The sequence below is a fragment of the Pholcus phalangioides genome, unplaced genomic scaffold, assembly GCF_987345545.1.
Source record: "Pholcus phalangioides strain wild (caught in Gottingen) unplaced genomic scaffold, Ppha-v1.0 ptg000013l_1, whole genome shotgun sequence".
Classification (NCBI taxonomy): Eukaryota; Metazoa; Arthropoda; class Arachnida; order Araneae; family Pholcidae; genus Pholcus; species Pholcus phalangioides.
In genome coordinates, this window is record NW_028301606.1 from 29,896,082 (window position 1) to 29,911,097 (window position 15,016).

The 15,016-nt window shown below is 37.1% G+C and overlaps 1 protein-coding gene across 1 annotated transcript in view; it reads left to right on the forward strand.

The window, feature by feature from the left end:
• Window positions 1-15,016, forward strand: part of LOC149078941 (transient receptor potential-gamma protein-like) — a 140,741-nt gene that overhangs the window by 94,796 nt on the left and 30,929 nt on the right. Inside the window, exons 9-13 of the mRNA XM_089240470.1 lie at window positions 6,911-7,026; window positions 7,676-7,933; window positions 8,100-8,295; window positions 8,403-8,597; window positions 9,429-9,470. Of these exons, the coding sequence (XP_089096596.1) occupies window positions 6,911-7,026; window positions 7,676-7,933; window positions 8,100-8,295; window positions 8,403-8,597; window positions 9,429-9,470 (807 nt within the window). The remainder of the gene's footprint in view (window positions 1-6,910; window positions 7,027-7,675; window positions 7,934-8,099; window positions 8,296-8,402; window positions 8,598-9,428; window positions 9,471-15,016) is intronic.

Sequence of the window (15,016 nt, forward strand, 5' to 3'; positions counted from 1 at the left end):
CCTTACGTTTTATGCGATTATAGATGTTATTTAAGTTCTTAATATTGTCGTGATAGGCACCTCCCCACACTGTAATAGCGTAAGTTACTATTGATTGGATCCAGGCGTAGAAAATTGTTTTAAGGAGTTCCGGACTTACAATGTTTCTTAATCTATATAAAGCTGCAATTTGTTTTCTTATCGTATTACAAACATTGTTAGAATGGCTATTCCATTTTAGGTCGTCTTGTATAACTACACCTAAATAACTATATTCTCTTACTCTTTCTATGTGACTGCAAGAACAAATTTGGGAGGGGTATTTACAAACGTGTAATCTTAGTGATATTGGAGTTTCTGGTTTAATATCTCTAACTTTTAGACAGATGAATTTTGTTTTTTCTACGTTTGGAAGTAATTTATTTTTTGTTAGCCATGTGTTAATCTGTCTAAGGTCATCTTCAACTTCAGTTATCAAATGAGAAATATTTTTACCTTCAACATATAATACGGTGCCATCCGCGAAAGACACTATTCTACCATGCAAATTTAGAAGGCATAATTCATTTATATATATCAGAAAAAGTGTGGGGCCAAGTACTGTTCCCTGAGGTATTCCTTTTTTTTATTTCAAGGTAATCACTTTTTTCATTTTCTATATAGACTGCCTGTATTCGTCCATAACAGTACATCTCGAACCACCGCAATAGTTCACCACGAATTCCGGCATTCTCCATCTTATGTAATAACAGAGATGGATCTACATTATCAAAAGCTCTTTTTAAATCGATAAAAACTGCTATTGAATACTTTTTTAAACTATTTACGAATTTATATGGCAACTTGCACATGTACTCATAGAAAAATTCCGAAACAAGATTTTTCAACGTTCATCTCATGGAAGATGGACGGTATACTAGAAATTTGGAAAAAAAACATAAAATTTGTCTTTTAAAAAATTTTATTATTCATTTTTGTTATCATGAAGGCAGTTGCAATGATAACTTAGTAGATTAGGAAACAAAAAAAATTGAAATTTCCAATGCAGTACGTATATTCGGGATAAATACGGTGTTTTTGTGAGTATATTATTGTAATCAAAAAACTGCTGTATTGGCCGGAACCTAAAACAAACGCGAAATGTTCTATTTGAATACGGTTACCGCTCGCTGTAACGACCATTTGTTATACCGACCGTCTCATTTCAACGACCGACATGGTAGGTATCGAATATTTTCATTTCATTCCATGTTATTTATTATCCAGTCTAACAACTTGAAAGAATCATTCAATCTATTACGACATCCGAAATCAGCTCTTACCCACTCCCTGTATTTTGCGAAGAAATCAACGAAATATTGGAAAAATTCAAGTGGAAAATTTCGTTTTGGTTTTTTAGGTTTTTACCAAATATGGTGTTTTTGTGTGCGTGCAATGTACATACAGTATTGTGAATTTAAATTACCGTATATCATTTGCCAGATTATCATTACAACTGCTTTCCTTATAACAACAATGAATTATATTGTATAATTTTTATTCCGTTCCGAATATGGAATTATGTTTACAAAAAAAAAAACTTAACTTCATGATTTATTTTCAAACTTCCAAGATAACGACCACTCTATAGAACGTATGTGCGCCACATAGGGAATCATTATAACGGGATCTACTGTATTTCTAATATTTTGTTGATTTCGTGACATAAGATGGGATGGGAAAGAACCTGATTTCGGACGTGCGTCGTAATGGATTTACGATTCTTCCAGGTCGTTTTACAGTGAAACATCGCTACAACGATACTCGATAAACGATAAAACTCTTTAAAATGGTATTTTTTCCAATCTTGTTTGGAATTGCCTAAAGTCTAACGCTAAACTCCTATCAATACAATAATACCCTTTACTGCGATAAATCCCTCTATAAGGTTATTAATTTTTAGGGCATTTTGAAATCACTACAACGATACTTTTGATGTTTCGCTCAAAATCACCTTCAATATGTTTTTAAATTTCTCACCAATTTTTGTTCTTTGGAGGGTGTTTGATAACATCGACATTTCGCACTAGCATCGTCCTTCCAAAAGTATTAATGAAATTATCAAAAATCGACTTTCTGTGTAGTATATGGAAGTGTGATGCAGGAAACTGCTTTACACAAGGGTGGAATAACTGGCAATTTTATTCATGAACTAATAAATTAGAATTTTTTGCTGCGAATAAATACTTATGAATACATTTTATCATGGTACTACGACAATTCATAAGAGATGCCACATAAATTTGGTGGTGCCTAATGATAATGCTATCTCTCGATGTAACGATAACCCTTCTGAAATGATATTTTTTCTTGGTACGTAAAGCACCGTTATATCGATGTTTCACTGTATTGGATGAAAAAGAAACGTGGAATGAATAGAAAAACATTCCGGACGTATATCGCGTCGATCGTTTTAATGGGATGGAGCGATCGGTATAAAACACGGTCATTATAATGAGCGTACGACCACATTTTTTTTTCATTATTACTGCATTCAAAAACACACGAATTTATTTAATTTTTTTAATTTTGAAAACAAAAATGTTGCATAAAATCAAAATTTTCCAGTACACATGGAATTCCCACAAGTTGCACTATACATAGACCGCTCTTTAACACATACTCATTCAGCAAAATCATTTCTTGAACCAACTTCATCAATCTCATTTAAGTAGAGCGATTTCTATGATTAGAGTCGACATTGCCTAATTGAAATGTATACACCCATAAATAAGATCTTCCATCCAATATAAATTCATAGCTTGAATCTTGAAAGGTCCAAATAGAAAAGAAATGTTTTTCATGAAGAAATCAACTTATATTTGGCCAAAAAAAAGAAAAAAAGACAAACAAAGGAGCGATTCGTGTATCCTTTCCTTTAGATTCGATTCAATTCCCGAGTCAATTTATAGGAAATTCTTTTTCAGATAATACAGTATATACTCGACAGTTTTGTAACTTACTAGTTGAATGGCTTTTATTTTCTCGTCACTTCTACTTAATAGCTTGAATGAGGTTATATCGAAGAGGGATACGGCCATACGGCCATTTGTCTTTATCACATTACCATTCTCTGGGCACTTTTTACTCTTTTCTTCCGGGAAAAGCTGGAAAAAGTAAAGAACAATGGGAGAAATCTATAGGTTTGTCGTTAATATAGTTCAATACCCCCTTTTCTTGACAATTTCTCAATGATAAGCGAATTAAAAAAAAAAGTTTTTTTTCTGTCTCTCTCTCTCTCTCTCTCAAAGTAAGACAAATAAATATAATATGTACACATCAATAGTGCTCGATCGTTAGGAGAGTGCACTAGGCTACTCTTCATTGATTTGAAAACCTGTCGCGGGCCGCTTAAGTGATCTGTAAATGAGCTGGGGATCAGTGAAGACTTTAGTGATCTAGAAATGTATCGCGGGCCGCTTGAGTGCCCTGGAACTGTGCCGCTGGTCACTTTGGCGATGAGGGAAATAAGCCATGGGCCACTTGAGCGATGTAGAACAGCGCCGCTGGCCCCTTAGATGCTCTGGAACTGTGGCATACTTGACTTAAATGATCTGTAAATATGCCGCAGGCCACTTGAGGGATGTAGAACTTTCAACTGACCTGTTGATGTGCCGTGGGTCACAGAAATGAACTGGAACTGCATGGTGGGTCGCTTAAGTGCTCTGGAACTGCATGGTGGGCCGCTTAAGTGCTCTGGAACTGCATGGTGGGCTGCTTAAGTGCTCTGGAACTGCATGGTGGGCCGCTTAAGTGCAGGGCATCAATCAAGTGATCTGTAAGGTATGTCACGAGTCAGTTGAGTGATGTGTAACTTATGCCACTGGCCGCTTAAGAGCTCTGTAAATGTACCACGGGTCATTTAAGTGCTTTGTAAATGCGCCGTTTAAATCTGGAACTGTGCGACGGGTCACTTAAGTGACATGTAAATGTCCCACACTTTGGTTCATATTTACAAAATTTAGTTTGGCGTAGAGGGTCACATCAAACGAGTCCGAGGACCACATTTGGTCCTCGGTTGAGCCATTGGTTGAGCATATATGATGTACATTGTGCAGTTTTTAATTTCTACATTCCGTCTCAAAAGTTTATATATTATAGATTTTTAACTTGGCCACGGATACACTTTCTCAAATTTCACTTGTGATTAGACTTGGTTTTTGTCGAGAGAAATAAGTTATATATAAATTCTTTAAGAATTCAAAAATTTCAAAAAATACCTGACTCAAAAGTTTAGAAAAACTTCCGATTATATGAAAATTGCGTCTATATGACGTATCAGGGATGTGATAGTATAAAAAAGGAAAGCGCTGCCGACAGGTTTTTATTCAAAGAAAAAATACCGAAGATATTAATATCGCATATTCCGCGTATGATGGAATCATTTGAATATTTTCCCCGAAAGCAAAAAGAAATGCAATAAAAGACATACCAATTGCTATTGATAGCAGCACCGAAAAATCAGACACAACACTATATGTGAGGCTTCAACCCGTTGCTCGCGAGCACCACGGTGCTCCCTGAAGCACCGAGAGTGCCCGATTTTCATGTCATATTTCGTGCTCGCGAGTAAATGATCAACGTTCAAGTAAACAACTTGTACAAATAGCATTGTGGGTGCTCTTCTTTTGATGATGAGTAAAGGCAGTGCTCGTGACCAAAAGAAGGTTGAAGACCTCTGCTATACGTACTCAGACTGTTAGGTACACACACTCATAGTTCCGGCACAATTCACTCGGTAGTAACTTGGCAATAGACCGGAGTTGGTCTCGGATTGAAAGAAATGAAGATGCTCTGAGCATGTCGAAATACAGTGTTTATCGTGTACCGTAAACGCGTGCTACTTTGACCGTACTACTTTGGGACCCTTCTTTGGCTCGAAACGATAAAAATAATAAAACGTACCCTAAATACTGTAAAAAAAAAAATTTGGAACTCGTTTTTGAAGTTTTTGCTAACAGGCGGTACTAACCAAGGCATCTGAGTGCATTGGCCGACTAGACAGCAACAGTGGTGGTTGTCTATGATGTGAGAGATGCATGTAGTTTTCTCATCTCTCAAACTTTCATCTGTAACCCAGCTTTGTCAAGTTAAGTAGGTGCCTGATTAGAAACACACTATAATGCTTTTAACTGTAGTATGATTGTAACTTTGTTTAATCTTTTCATTTTTTCCGAAAAAAAGTAATTCAAAATTTGAGATCTGGTAACTCCAAAAATACGGCCTGCTTTGTCCTACCATTTTGATGGGAGGAAAGTAGGTAATATTTTATAAATCCTTGGTAGTTTCATTGTGAGTACACTTGAAAGTATAATTATGCATCGAACAATTATGTTTATTTTTTTAAATGTCCATCCTATTTCATGATTTGTTCCGGGACTCGAAAGATGGCGTGTAAATACAAACGTTAGCCTCAAAGCCGAAGTTATGCACACACTACGGCAATGACCACCTTCAGAACTGTTTAGATGCAATTAGATCTGTTGAAATACACCAAAGGCAAGCTGCAGATAACTTTAAACCATACTTCAGAGCACCATTAAAAAACAAACGTATTTTCTAGCAAACCAGGTCATTCCGAGGTTTTTAGTACCGACGAACTGCTAGCATTTGCTAGTCACTTTGATAAAATGTGTGATTATGCGTTCCTAGTAATTAACTTTCAATGTCTGTTAAAAGAGGACTTTTTTGGTCAATTTGTGAAAAATAAGATTGTTAAATAAAAAGAAGAGAAAAAATTTTAAATATTACTATTTTTATGATCAATGCAAATTTAAATAGGCGTTTTCTTTCAAAAATTGAAGTTTTATTAAGAGTCCAGGTTCAAGAAATACCCTAATTTTTCATTTAATGCTTAAAGATTAACATACAAGGGCACAAAAAGTTATTTTTAGTTAGCTTAAGATGAAAAAAATCTGTTTTTTGTTCACATATACATAATATAACATATCGATACACAAAAAAATTAACAGAACACAAAATTAGTAATGATTGAGATCATTGGAAACTATTTTTTGTTTTTAAATTGACAAGCTAGCGTTCACGTTATTGACTCAACGCGTATCCCAAAAGCTGAATCCTCGTCATGTAGACAACGCAATACAAATTTACGCGAATATACAACAGTTCGAAGTATATCGGAACTTCAATATAACCTTGTATATAATTACAAAAGCTGCTGACGTAAAAATTTCAAAAGATATGGTTCATAAAAAAGATTAAAGAAACTGGATATTTGATTAATAAAATTCAAAATAAAAGAAAAAAATAATCAATTATAGTGCTAATGTATACAAGAAAAAACGCTTTATACGCGATTTTGTCAGATTGATTTCATCGGTAAAGAAAAAACTACTGCACTTCAAATTCTAAAAATTTTCCGAAATGTTTATTCACGTATTAATAAAATGAATCTCCGATTGAGCAATAGACTAATGGTAGGTATAGTATTTTAAAAAAAATGTTGAGTTCAGATTTTTCAACTTTTTTAGGGTATTTTTCCTAGAAGTCAAATAACTTGTGTTTTCTGCGTTTTTATAACCACTTTAATTAGTAATTAGTAACGCTTTAATTAGCAAATAACAAGTATAAATCTTGAGCAACGAAAAAATAAAAATCAAAAGAAAATGTCACACTTTCTATATAAAATAGTTTTTTCAAAACTTTTTAGAACGATGTTCTTATCCTCTAACTTTCTTTAAAAGTTTAGAAGAAATCAAAATTTTATGATGTCGTGTGTCTTATATAAAGCGTTAGTTTTATTCGAGGTAAGTCTCCTAAATCGTCTCGATTTTTTCGGCGAGAAACTAATCGAAGTCTTTCTCTGTGTTCATTTGGTACTATTACTCCATGTTTTCCGTCTATAAAGACTTATTTTTATTGTTATTTTTAGGTGAGAAAAGAGATGATGTTAAACACGGGAACAGCATACCTTCCAAGAGAGAAATGGGACGCCTGGGACCCCATTCTCATCGCCGAAGGACTTTTCGCCGCTGCAAATATATTTAGGTGAGCGACCAGAGACTCGTTTCATTTTATATCTTTGTCCCCAGACCAATTCCTGAGAAACTTTATGATGAGATCAGAGTACATGAAATTGCGTCAAATTTTTCACGGAAATACGGTGAAAGAAATCCTTTTTCGTTTTTTTTTATCAATTGACAAGCATTGTCACTTACATTGTGTTGCAGGAGGAATACAATCGATCCCGTTTATAAGGTCCCACTTACAACGTTTTCCCGCTTAGTAAGACTTTACTATGTAATAAGACAATAAATTTTAAGTGGGTCGCAGTGCTCCAAAATATTCTCTTGACTAGAAATAATCATTATAGAGTATTTTGGGGGGTGCAAGGTATCTCGCTCTCTCTCGTACTTTGCACTAATATTTAAAAAATATATATATTTGTTTTTTCGTTTTTTGTAATGTGATATTTTTTATGGCAACAGTCCTGTTCTCACATTATTTTGGAACATACCATTATTTTCAAAAATCATTTTGCATATTTACTATGAATGGCATGAGTTTTTTTCCTATAAGCTCTCAAAAAACGGTGCAAAGTAGCCCCCCCCCCCCCGTACGGAACTATTTTTGATATTACTGTCTTACATACAAATGTGCCTATTTTTTTAAATTATCTCGTTTCTTCCAATGGTAGCTCTCTGAAACTTGTGTACATTTTCTCCGTAAATCCACATTTGGGGCCCCTACAGATCTGCCTTGGAAGAATGGTGATCGATATCGTGAAATTTTTCTTCGTTTACACCTTGGTGCTATTCGCATTTGCATGCGGTATGAATCAGTTGCTCTGGTACTATGCGGACATGGAGAAACAGTTATGCTTCTCGTCCAAAGAAACGCACAACATAATGAAGGCAGACTCTAGCGCTTGCCACACTTGGCGAAGGTTTTCGAAGTAAGAAAATATATATTGATGAGAACAAATCTTACTTTCATATGTGTCGTATCAATGCCATTTGCTTTTTTTACTATTAATTTCGTCTGAAATTCTTGAATCGTTGCGATCCATTATCTCCTGTTTTATAGTTAAAGTATATCTATGCCGTCTCTGATTCTTCTAGCCTTTTCGAATCTTCACAAACACTGTTCTGGGCGAGCTTCGGTCTGATAGATCTGGACAATTTCGAGTTATCAGGAATACAGAGTTATACTAGGTTTTGGGGATTGCTAATGTTCGGGTCTTACTGCGTCATCAATGTGGTCGTGCTTCTGAATCTCTTGATTGCGATGATGAATCACTCGTACCAGATGATTTCCGTAAGTTTATTGATCTCAGTATCTCCAGCATAAATTAATATCCTCCTGGTAATAGGTCTATACGATTTCTTTGATTCTCTAACTAAATTTTTTTTACCGTTGCTCAGGAACGAGCCGATATCGAATGGAAATTCGCCAGATGTAAACTGTGGATGAGCTACTTCGAAGATGGCGCTACTGTACCTCCTCCCTTGAATATTATTCCTACACCAAAAAGCGTTTATTACCTGCTAAGGTGGGGCTTTCGGAAGCTTTATGGAAACTCCAGAACCGCGAGGAAAGAGCATTTGAAAACTATTAGGGTGAGAATGCCTCATTCTCTATATACATGAATGATATTAGATATTGGCTGGGAGTGACATGCTTCCCGTATGCAAAAAAAGATGTCTAAATGTTCAGCTGTACTGTAATTACAAAATTTAAGCATAGCTATATTTTTGTACTCTACTTATCTTTACTCATACGGTGAGCAAAAATACATGCGCTGTATCGGGCAAAATTCCCAACGAGGTATGTAGAAAAGCCCATAAAAATATAAATATCAAATATATCTAAAAACACAGCAACCCAAAATAAAAGCAATTTTGATGAAATATACTGGTATGAGAAATATACTGCTCTCTCATAAAAATTACGATTGTCTTTAGTGGATACTTTCCCATGACTGAAGTTCCTCCATTCCCGAGACCTAAGCTTTCGAGTTAGGAGCACCAGCTCTGCCCAACAAGACGAAATGAGCTCGAATATGGCAATTTTGACATTCACACAAACTCAAATCAGCACGATGCCATTAATTGAAAGAAACTCGAACTTGCTCGATTGGGTTGTCGATCTGATATCCCGCGGGTACGAAATCAGGCACAAACACCTAGCTAGGGTACTTGAGTGAACACTGCTGGGATTTCGAGAAATAAGTTGAAGATGCCCACTGTAATAAGAATTTTTACGCAAACTCTGCTTAACTTTTTGCTCATCAATTAGGTAGGGGAATCACAATCAATCTAAATTTTGATTAAACATAAAAATCTCGATACTTATCTAATCTTAAAGGTGTGGAAATTCCTTAAAATATATTTTCATATTATTTATTGAAAATCCTTATGATTGTATACAAAGTTCTGTTTTTATTTTAGCGAAGAGCAAAACATGCCAGTGAACGAGATTTCCGTTATCAGGTACGTTTCAATTTCTTTCTTTCAATTTTGAATTCATTAATTAATTTTGTGGCACAAATTATGAATAAACAGATAGCTAAAAATGTGCATGAATCATAAAAATCTTTCATGACGATACATAACAATTAAAATATAATCTAACATGAACTTAGTCAAACTTGGTTGTAACAACACTTAGGCTGTAACGTCAATAACTGGCGGTCCGGAATGATTTCCATAGAAAATAATGTTGATATACCTTGCTTATAACGTGAATCAAAAGCAACCACCTCAGCTATTACGACGAATTTTTTGCCAACGACGTTTTTCCGAGAAACTGCTAATATTAGAGCGATCACATCCACGGAATGGCTGTCAGTTTTTACATTAATACCTTAAAAAGGATTGATTACATGTTTGAAGCTCCAAGAATTCCTCAATGACATGACCATTATACAAAAAATTTCCATATCTTGCCCTTCATGATATTTTTTTATGAAATGTGCCATTCTTTCAACGAAGTTTGCTTTAATTCCTAATTATTACTATAATCAGAGATGAAGTTAATTTGCAAAATTTATTAATTGTGTTGCAATGAATATGACTAAATGTTCATCTCACGTATTTGAATAGTTCTTTTTTCCCCCGTGAAATATATTTTAGCAGACTAGGTGTAGCACTGCATTTCCCGTCAACGGTTATTTATAAGCAATATTTGGCAATTTTGCGAACGTTTGGCGATATGTTAAGCGAGAATCGACGATGTCTTGTAATAATTATCACAATCACGAGTAATTTCCTTGATCAAATATGGTCAGACTGAACATAAGGAAATAAAATCTTCATGCACAGTATTTGATTGCCTCTGATTATATTTTTGGACAAAAAAAAATAATTAAAAACTTCAAACCGATAGCAGTTTGTGGTCCGCGGACGGTAACCATTTCTTATATCCGACCAGCATCTTGCACAACCATGCTTATTTTGCCCATGCTTTAGCCATTTGATACGATGAAAAAACGTTTTAATGCTGTCTCTTAAAGGGAAAAAAATATTTGAGAGGATTTTATATAAAAACATTTTGTTCCGCTAACTATAAAAAAAAAAAAAAAACAACAAAAAGCACTTTTATATATCTTAGAAATATACAGTGTTTTCTTCCAAAATATGTCCAATTTTTTGAGTTGCCTTATACACGGGTTTCCGATTTTCTGTCGTTTTGGTGGTCCTCAAGTTGTGGGTTTGGCTTATACACGAGCAAAGGGGGAGGGGGGGGGGGGTTAGGGTTCTAACCCCCCCCCCTCCCCTTCCCTCAAGCCAAGATGTGTTATTTTGCAAGTAAAAACGTAACCCCCCAATGAGAATAAAAAAAAATTGAAACACCCCTCTTGAGAAAATTCTGCGTACGCTTATGTGCACGAGTATATACGGTAGTAATTTAAATATATTTTTTTTTATTCTAAACCTGACACATAAATTATTCATCATTTGAAAAAACAATATTTTTACAATAAAATGTTGCGTTGTTGTTTTTTATTTTTTAGAACCAATATCGAATACCTGTACTAAAAAAAATATATATAAATTTGATATTTACAACGAACATCTCGCAAACTTTTGAACTTTACCGAAAATTCAGTTTATAAATTATGCAGAATTTTTTTTTAAGTTAAATATTTCGGTAAGTCATTCGATGTATATTCGGCCTGTAAGGTTGTTTTATCAAGATTCCTTAAAAAAAAAAATCTTTCGGAGAATCCATTTACTCTAAAGATTATTCTACGGACACAAAAAAAAAAAATTCCATTCCAGAAAGGGTAGAAAAGTCGCGTTTTAGGATTTAGCATTTATTATTTACTGCTAAAACCTGTTCGAGAAAATTCTTATCGGATAAAGACACCTGAACCGATGTTAAGACTCGATGTCCATTTGTATGAACGGAATAGAACTTATGACTCCAAATAAAAAGACATCAATGTGATAAAATGATTCGATATACGTTTCGTTAAAAATTAACTTTCTATTAATTCTATGGAATATCCGTTTATAGGATTTTTTAATGTAAAATCGAGCCTTTATATGCACACAATTCATGGAGCAGAATAGACTTTTCATAAGAAATGGGATTTTGTTTCGATTCTTCAAAGAATATTGCTTCCATCTGAGATCTTCGTGATTTATAAATTGGGTTACAATGAACATAACATGGCATCTTACACATATTTGCCATGTTCCTTTTTTTCTCCCGTGAAATAAATATTAGCGGTCATTCTGTATCACTATTTTCCTCAACAAGGGCAATTTATAAGTGATATTTCGCAATTACGCAGGAAATAGGTACGAGTAACATGTTTATCGAAAATCGGTCACGTCCGTTGTTGGTGATTCCAATTCACCGAATTTTTTTGATCAAATATAGTCATCGGTTATAACGAGAGAGGATATTACACGGAATCTTCTATATCCTTATAATAGTCTGACTTACTTACCGAACACGGCCAGCCCGTCACCTGAGCAATTTAAGCACATTTCTCCGGAGGGTGTGGCTATGTCGGAAAGATTCGATTCATTCTTACGATCTACAAACAACATGAATGAACATAGATAAGATACATAGATAATTTACATTACATTATTTGCGAATGCCAGGTTGGCACTTACATCACAAACAGGAAAAGACACAATATATATATATACTAGGGGGGCTCTGCCCCCCTGCCGCCTTTGGCGTCCAACCCCCCCCCCCCCCACTTCTCTCCCGGACATATCTTGTTTATTTCGTCCCACTTCATCAGCGTGCTATGGAAAAGGGGAAAGGGACGTGTGAAAGCACCAGCCTACTGAAGAAGCGAATTTTAATGAAAATAATAATAAAGCAACAAAAAACAAATGAGATTCATCAAGTATCCCCAGAAAACTTCCCCCATGGGGGTCCCCAGATTCAATTCGCTGAATTTCAGTGGGGCCCCACACTGGATATATCTTGGGCTACCGATGTGTTGCAAATTTTACAATGTTAAACCACAAAAATCAATGAGATACATTCAGGGGCACCGAATTACAACCTGCCAACATTTCCATGAAGCCCTGACCTGCAAGCTTGTCGGACACCCCCCTGTGAGAATTTTTCATTTTTATCAATTTTACAACGAATAAAATCCAGGGCCCCACATCCAGTAGCGGGGACACAATACGCAGATTTTTAGTGGGGCCCCAGACTGGCTATATCTCGGGTTTCGGCTGTGGCAAATTCTACAACAGAAAAGAATGAGATTCATCCAGGGCCCCCAAAATCAAACCTGTAAACATGGGGCCCCTCGACTTGGAAGCTTGTTGGTCATCCCCCGGTGCGAGTGCCATGAAAAATTTTCATTTGTATTCGTTTTACCAACGAATAAAATCCAGGGCCCCAAAATGAAACCTGTAAACATGGGGCCCCCGACTTGGAAGCTTGTCGGTCATCCCCCGGTGCGAGTGCCATGAAAAATTTTCATTTGTATTCGTTTTACGAACGAATAAAATCCAGGGCCCCCAAACAATTACCCGGGACACCAATTCGCATACTTTTGGTGGGGGCCCCAGACTGTCTTTATCTCGGGCTTTTGCTGTTGCAAATTCTACAACAGAAAAGAATGAGATTCATCCAGGGCCCCCAAACAATTACCCGGGACACCAATTCGCATACTTTTGGTGGGGGGCCCCAGACTGTCTTTATCTCGGGCTTTTGCTGTTGCAAATTCTACAACAGAAAAGTATGAGATTCATCCAGGGCCCCCAAAATGAAACCTGTAAACATGGGGGCCCCCGACTTGGAAGCTTGTCGGTCATCCCACGGAGCGAGTGCCATGAAAAATTTTCAATTGTATTCGTTTTACCAACGAATAAAATCCAGGGCCCCCAACCAATTACCCGGGACACCAATTCGCATACTTTTGGTGGGGCCCCAGACTGGCTTTATCTCGGGCTTCCGCTGTTGCGAATTCTACAACAGAAAAGAATGAGATTCGTCCAGGGCCCCAAAATGAAACCTGTAAACTTGGGGCCCCCGACTTGGAAGCTTGTCGGTCATCCCCCGGTGCGAGTGCTATGAAAAATTTTCATTTGTATTCGTTTTACCAACAAATAAAATCCAGGGCACCCAAAATGAAACCTGTAAACATGGGCCCCGACTTGGAAGCTTGTCGGCCATCCCACGGAGCGAGTACCATGAAAAATTTTCATTTGTATTCGTTTTACCAACGAATAAAATCCAGGACCCCCCAACCAATTACCCGGGACACCAATTCGCATACTTTTGGTGGGGCCCCAGACTGGCTTTATCTCGGGCTTCGGCTGTTGCAAATTCTACAACAGAAAAGAATGAGATTCATCCAGGGCCCCCAAAATGAAACCTGTAAACATAGGGCCTCCGACTTGGAAGCTTGTCGGTCATCCCCCGGAGCGAGTGCCATGAAAAATTTTCATTTGTATTCGTTTTACCAACGAATAAAATCCAGGGCCCCCAAAATGAAACCTGTAAACATAGGGCCCCCGACTTGGAAGCTTGTCGGTCATCCCCCGGAGCGAGTGCCATGAAAAATTTTCATTTGTATTCGTTTTACCAACGAATGAAATCCAGGGCCCCCAAAATGAAACCTGTAAACATGGGGGCCCCGGACTTGGAAGCTTGTCGGTCATCCCCCGGAGCGAGTGCCATGAAAAATTTCCATTTGTATTCGTTTTACCAACGAATAAAATCCAGGGCCCCCAACCAATTACCCGGGACACCAATTCGCATACTTTTGGTGGGGGCCCCAGACTGTCTTTATCTCGGGCTTTTGCTGTTGCAAATTCTACAACAGAAAAGAATGAGATTCATCCAGGGCCCCCAAAATGAAACCTGTAAACATGGGGGCCCCCGACTTGGAAGCTTGTCGGTCATCCCCCGGAGCGAGTGCCATGAAAAATTTCCATTTGTATTCGTTTTACCAACGAATAAAATCCAGGGCCCCCAACCAATTACCCGGGACACCAATTCGCATACTTTTGGTGGGGGCCCCAGACTGTCTTTATCTCGGGCTTTTGCTGTTGCGAATTCTACAACAGAAAAGAATGAGATTCGTCCAGGGCCCCAAAATGAAACCTGTAAACATGGGGGCCCCCGACTTGGAAGCTTGTCGGTCATCCCCCGGTGCGAGTGCTATGAAAAATTTTCATTTGTATTCGTTTTACCAACAAATAAAATCCAGGGCACCCAAAATGAAACCTGTAAACATGGGCCCCGACTTGGAAGCTTGTCGGCCATCCCACGGAGCGAGTACCATGAAAAATTTTCATTTGTATTCGTTTTACCAACGAATAAAATCCAGGACCCCCCAACCAATTACCCGGGACACCAATTCGCATACTTTTGGTGGGGCCCCAGACTGGATATATCTTTTGCTTCCGCTATCGAAATTTTTCAACGTTAAAGCAGCAAGAAAACAATGAGATCCATCAAGGGCCCCTGGAAATGAAAACTTTTTACTTATACGTGAAATCTTCCCCGGGTACCCCGACCTTGTGTTGGGAGCACTGCTGTTGTGTGT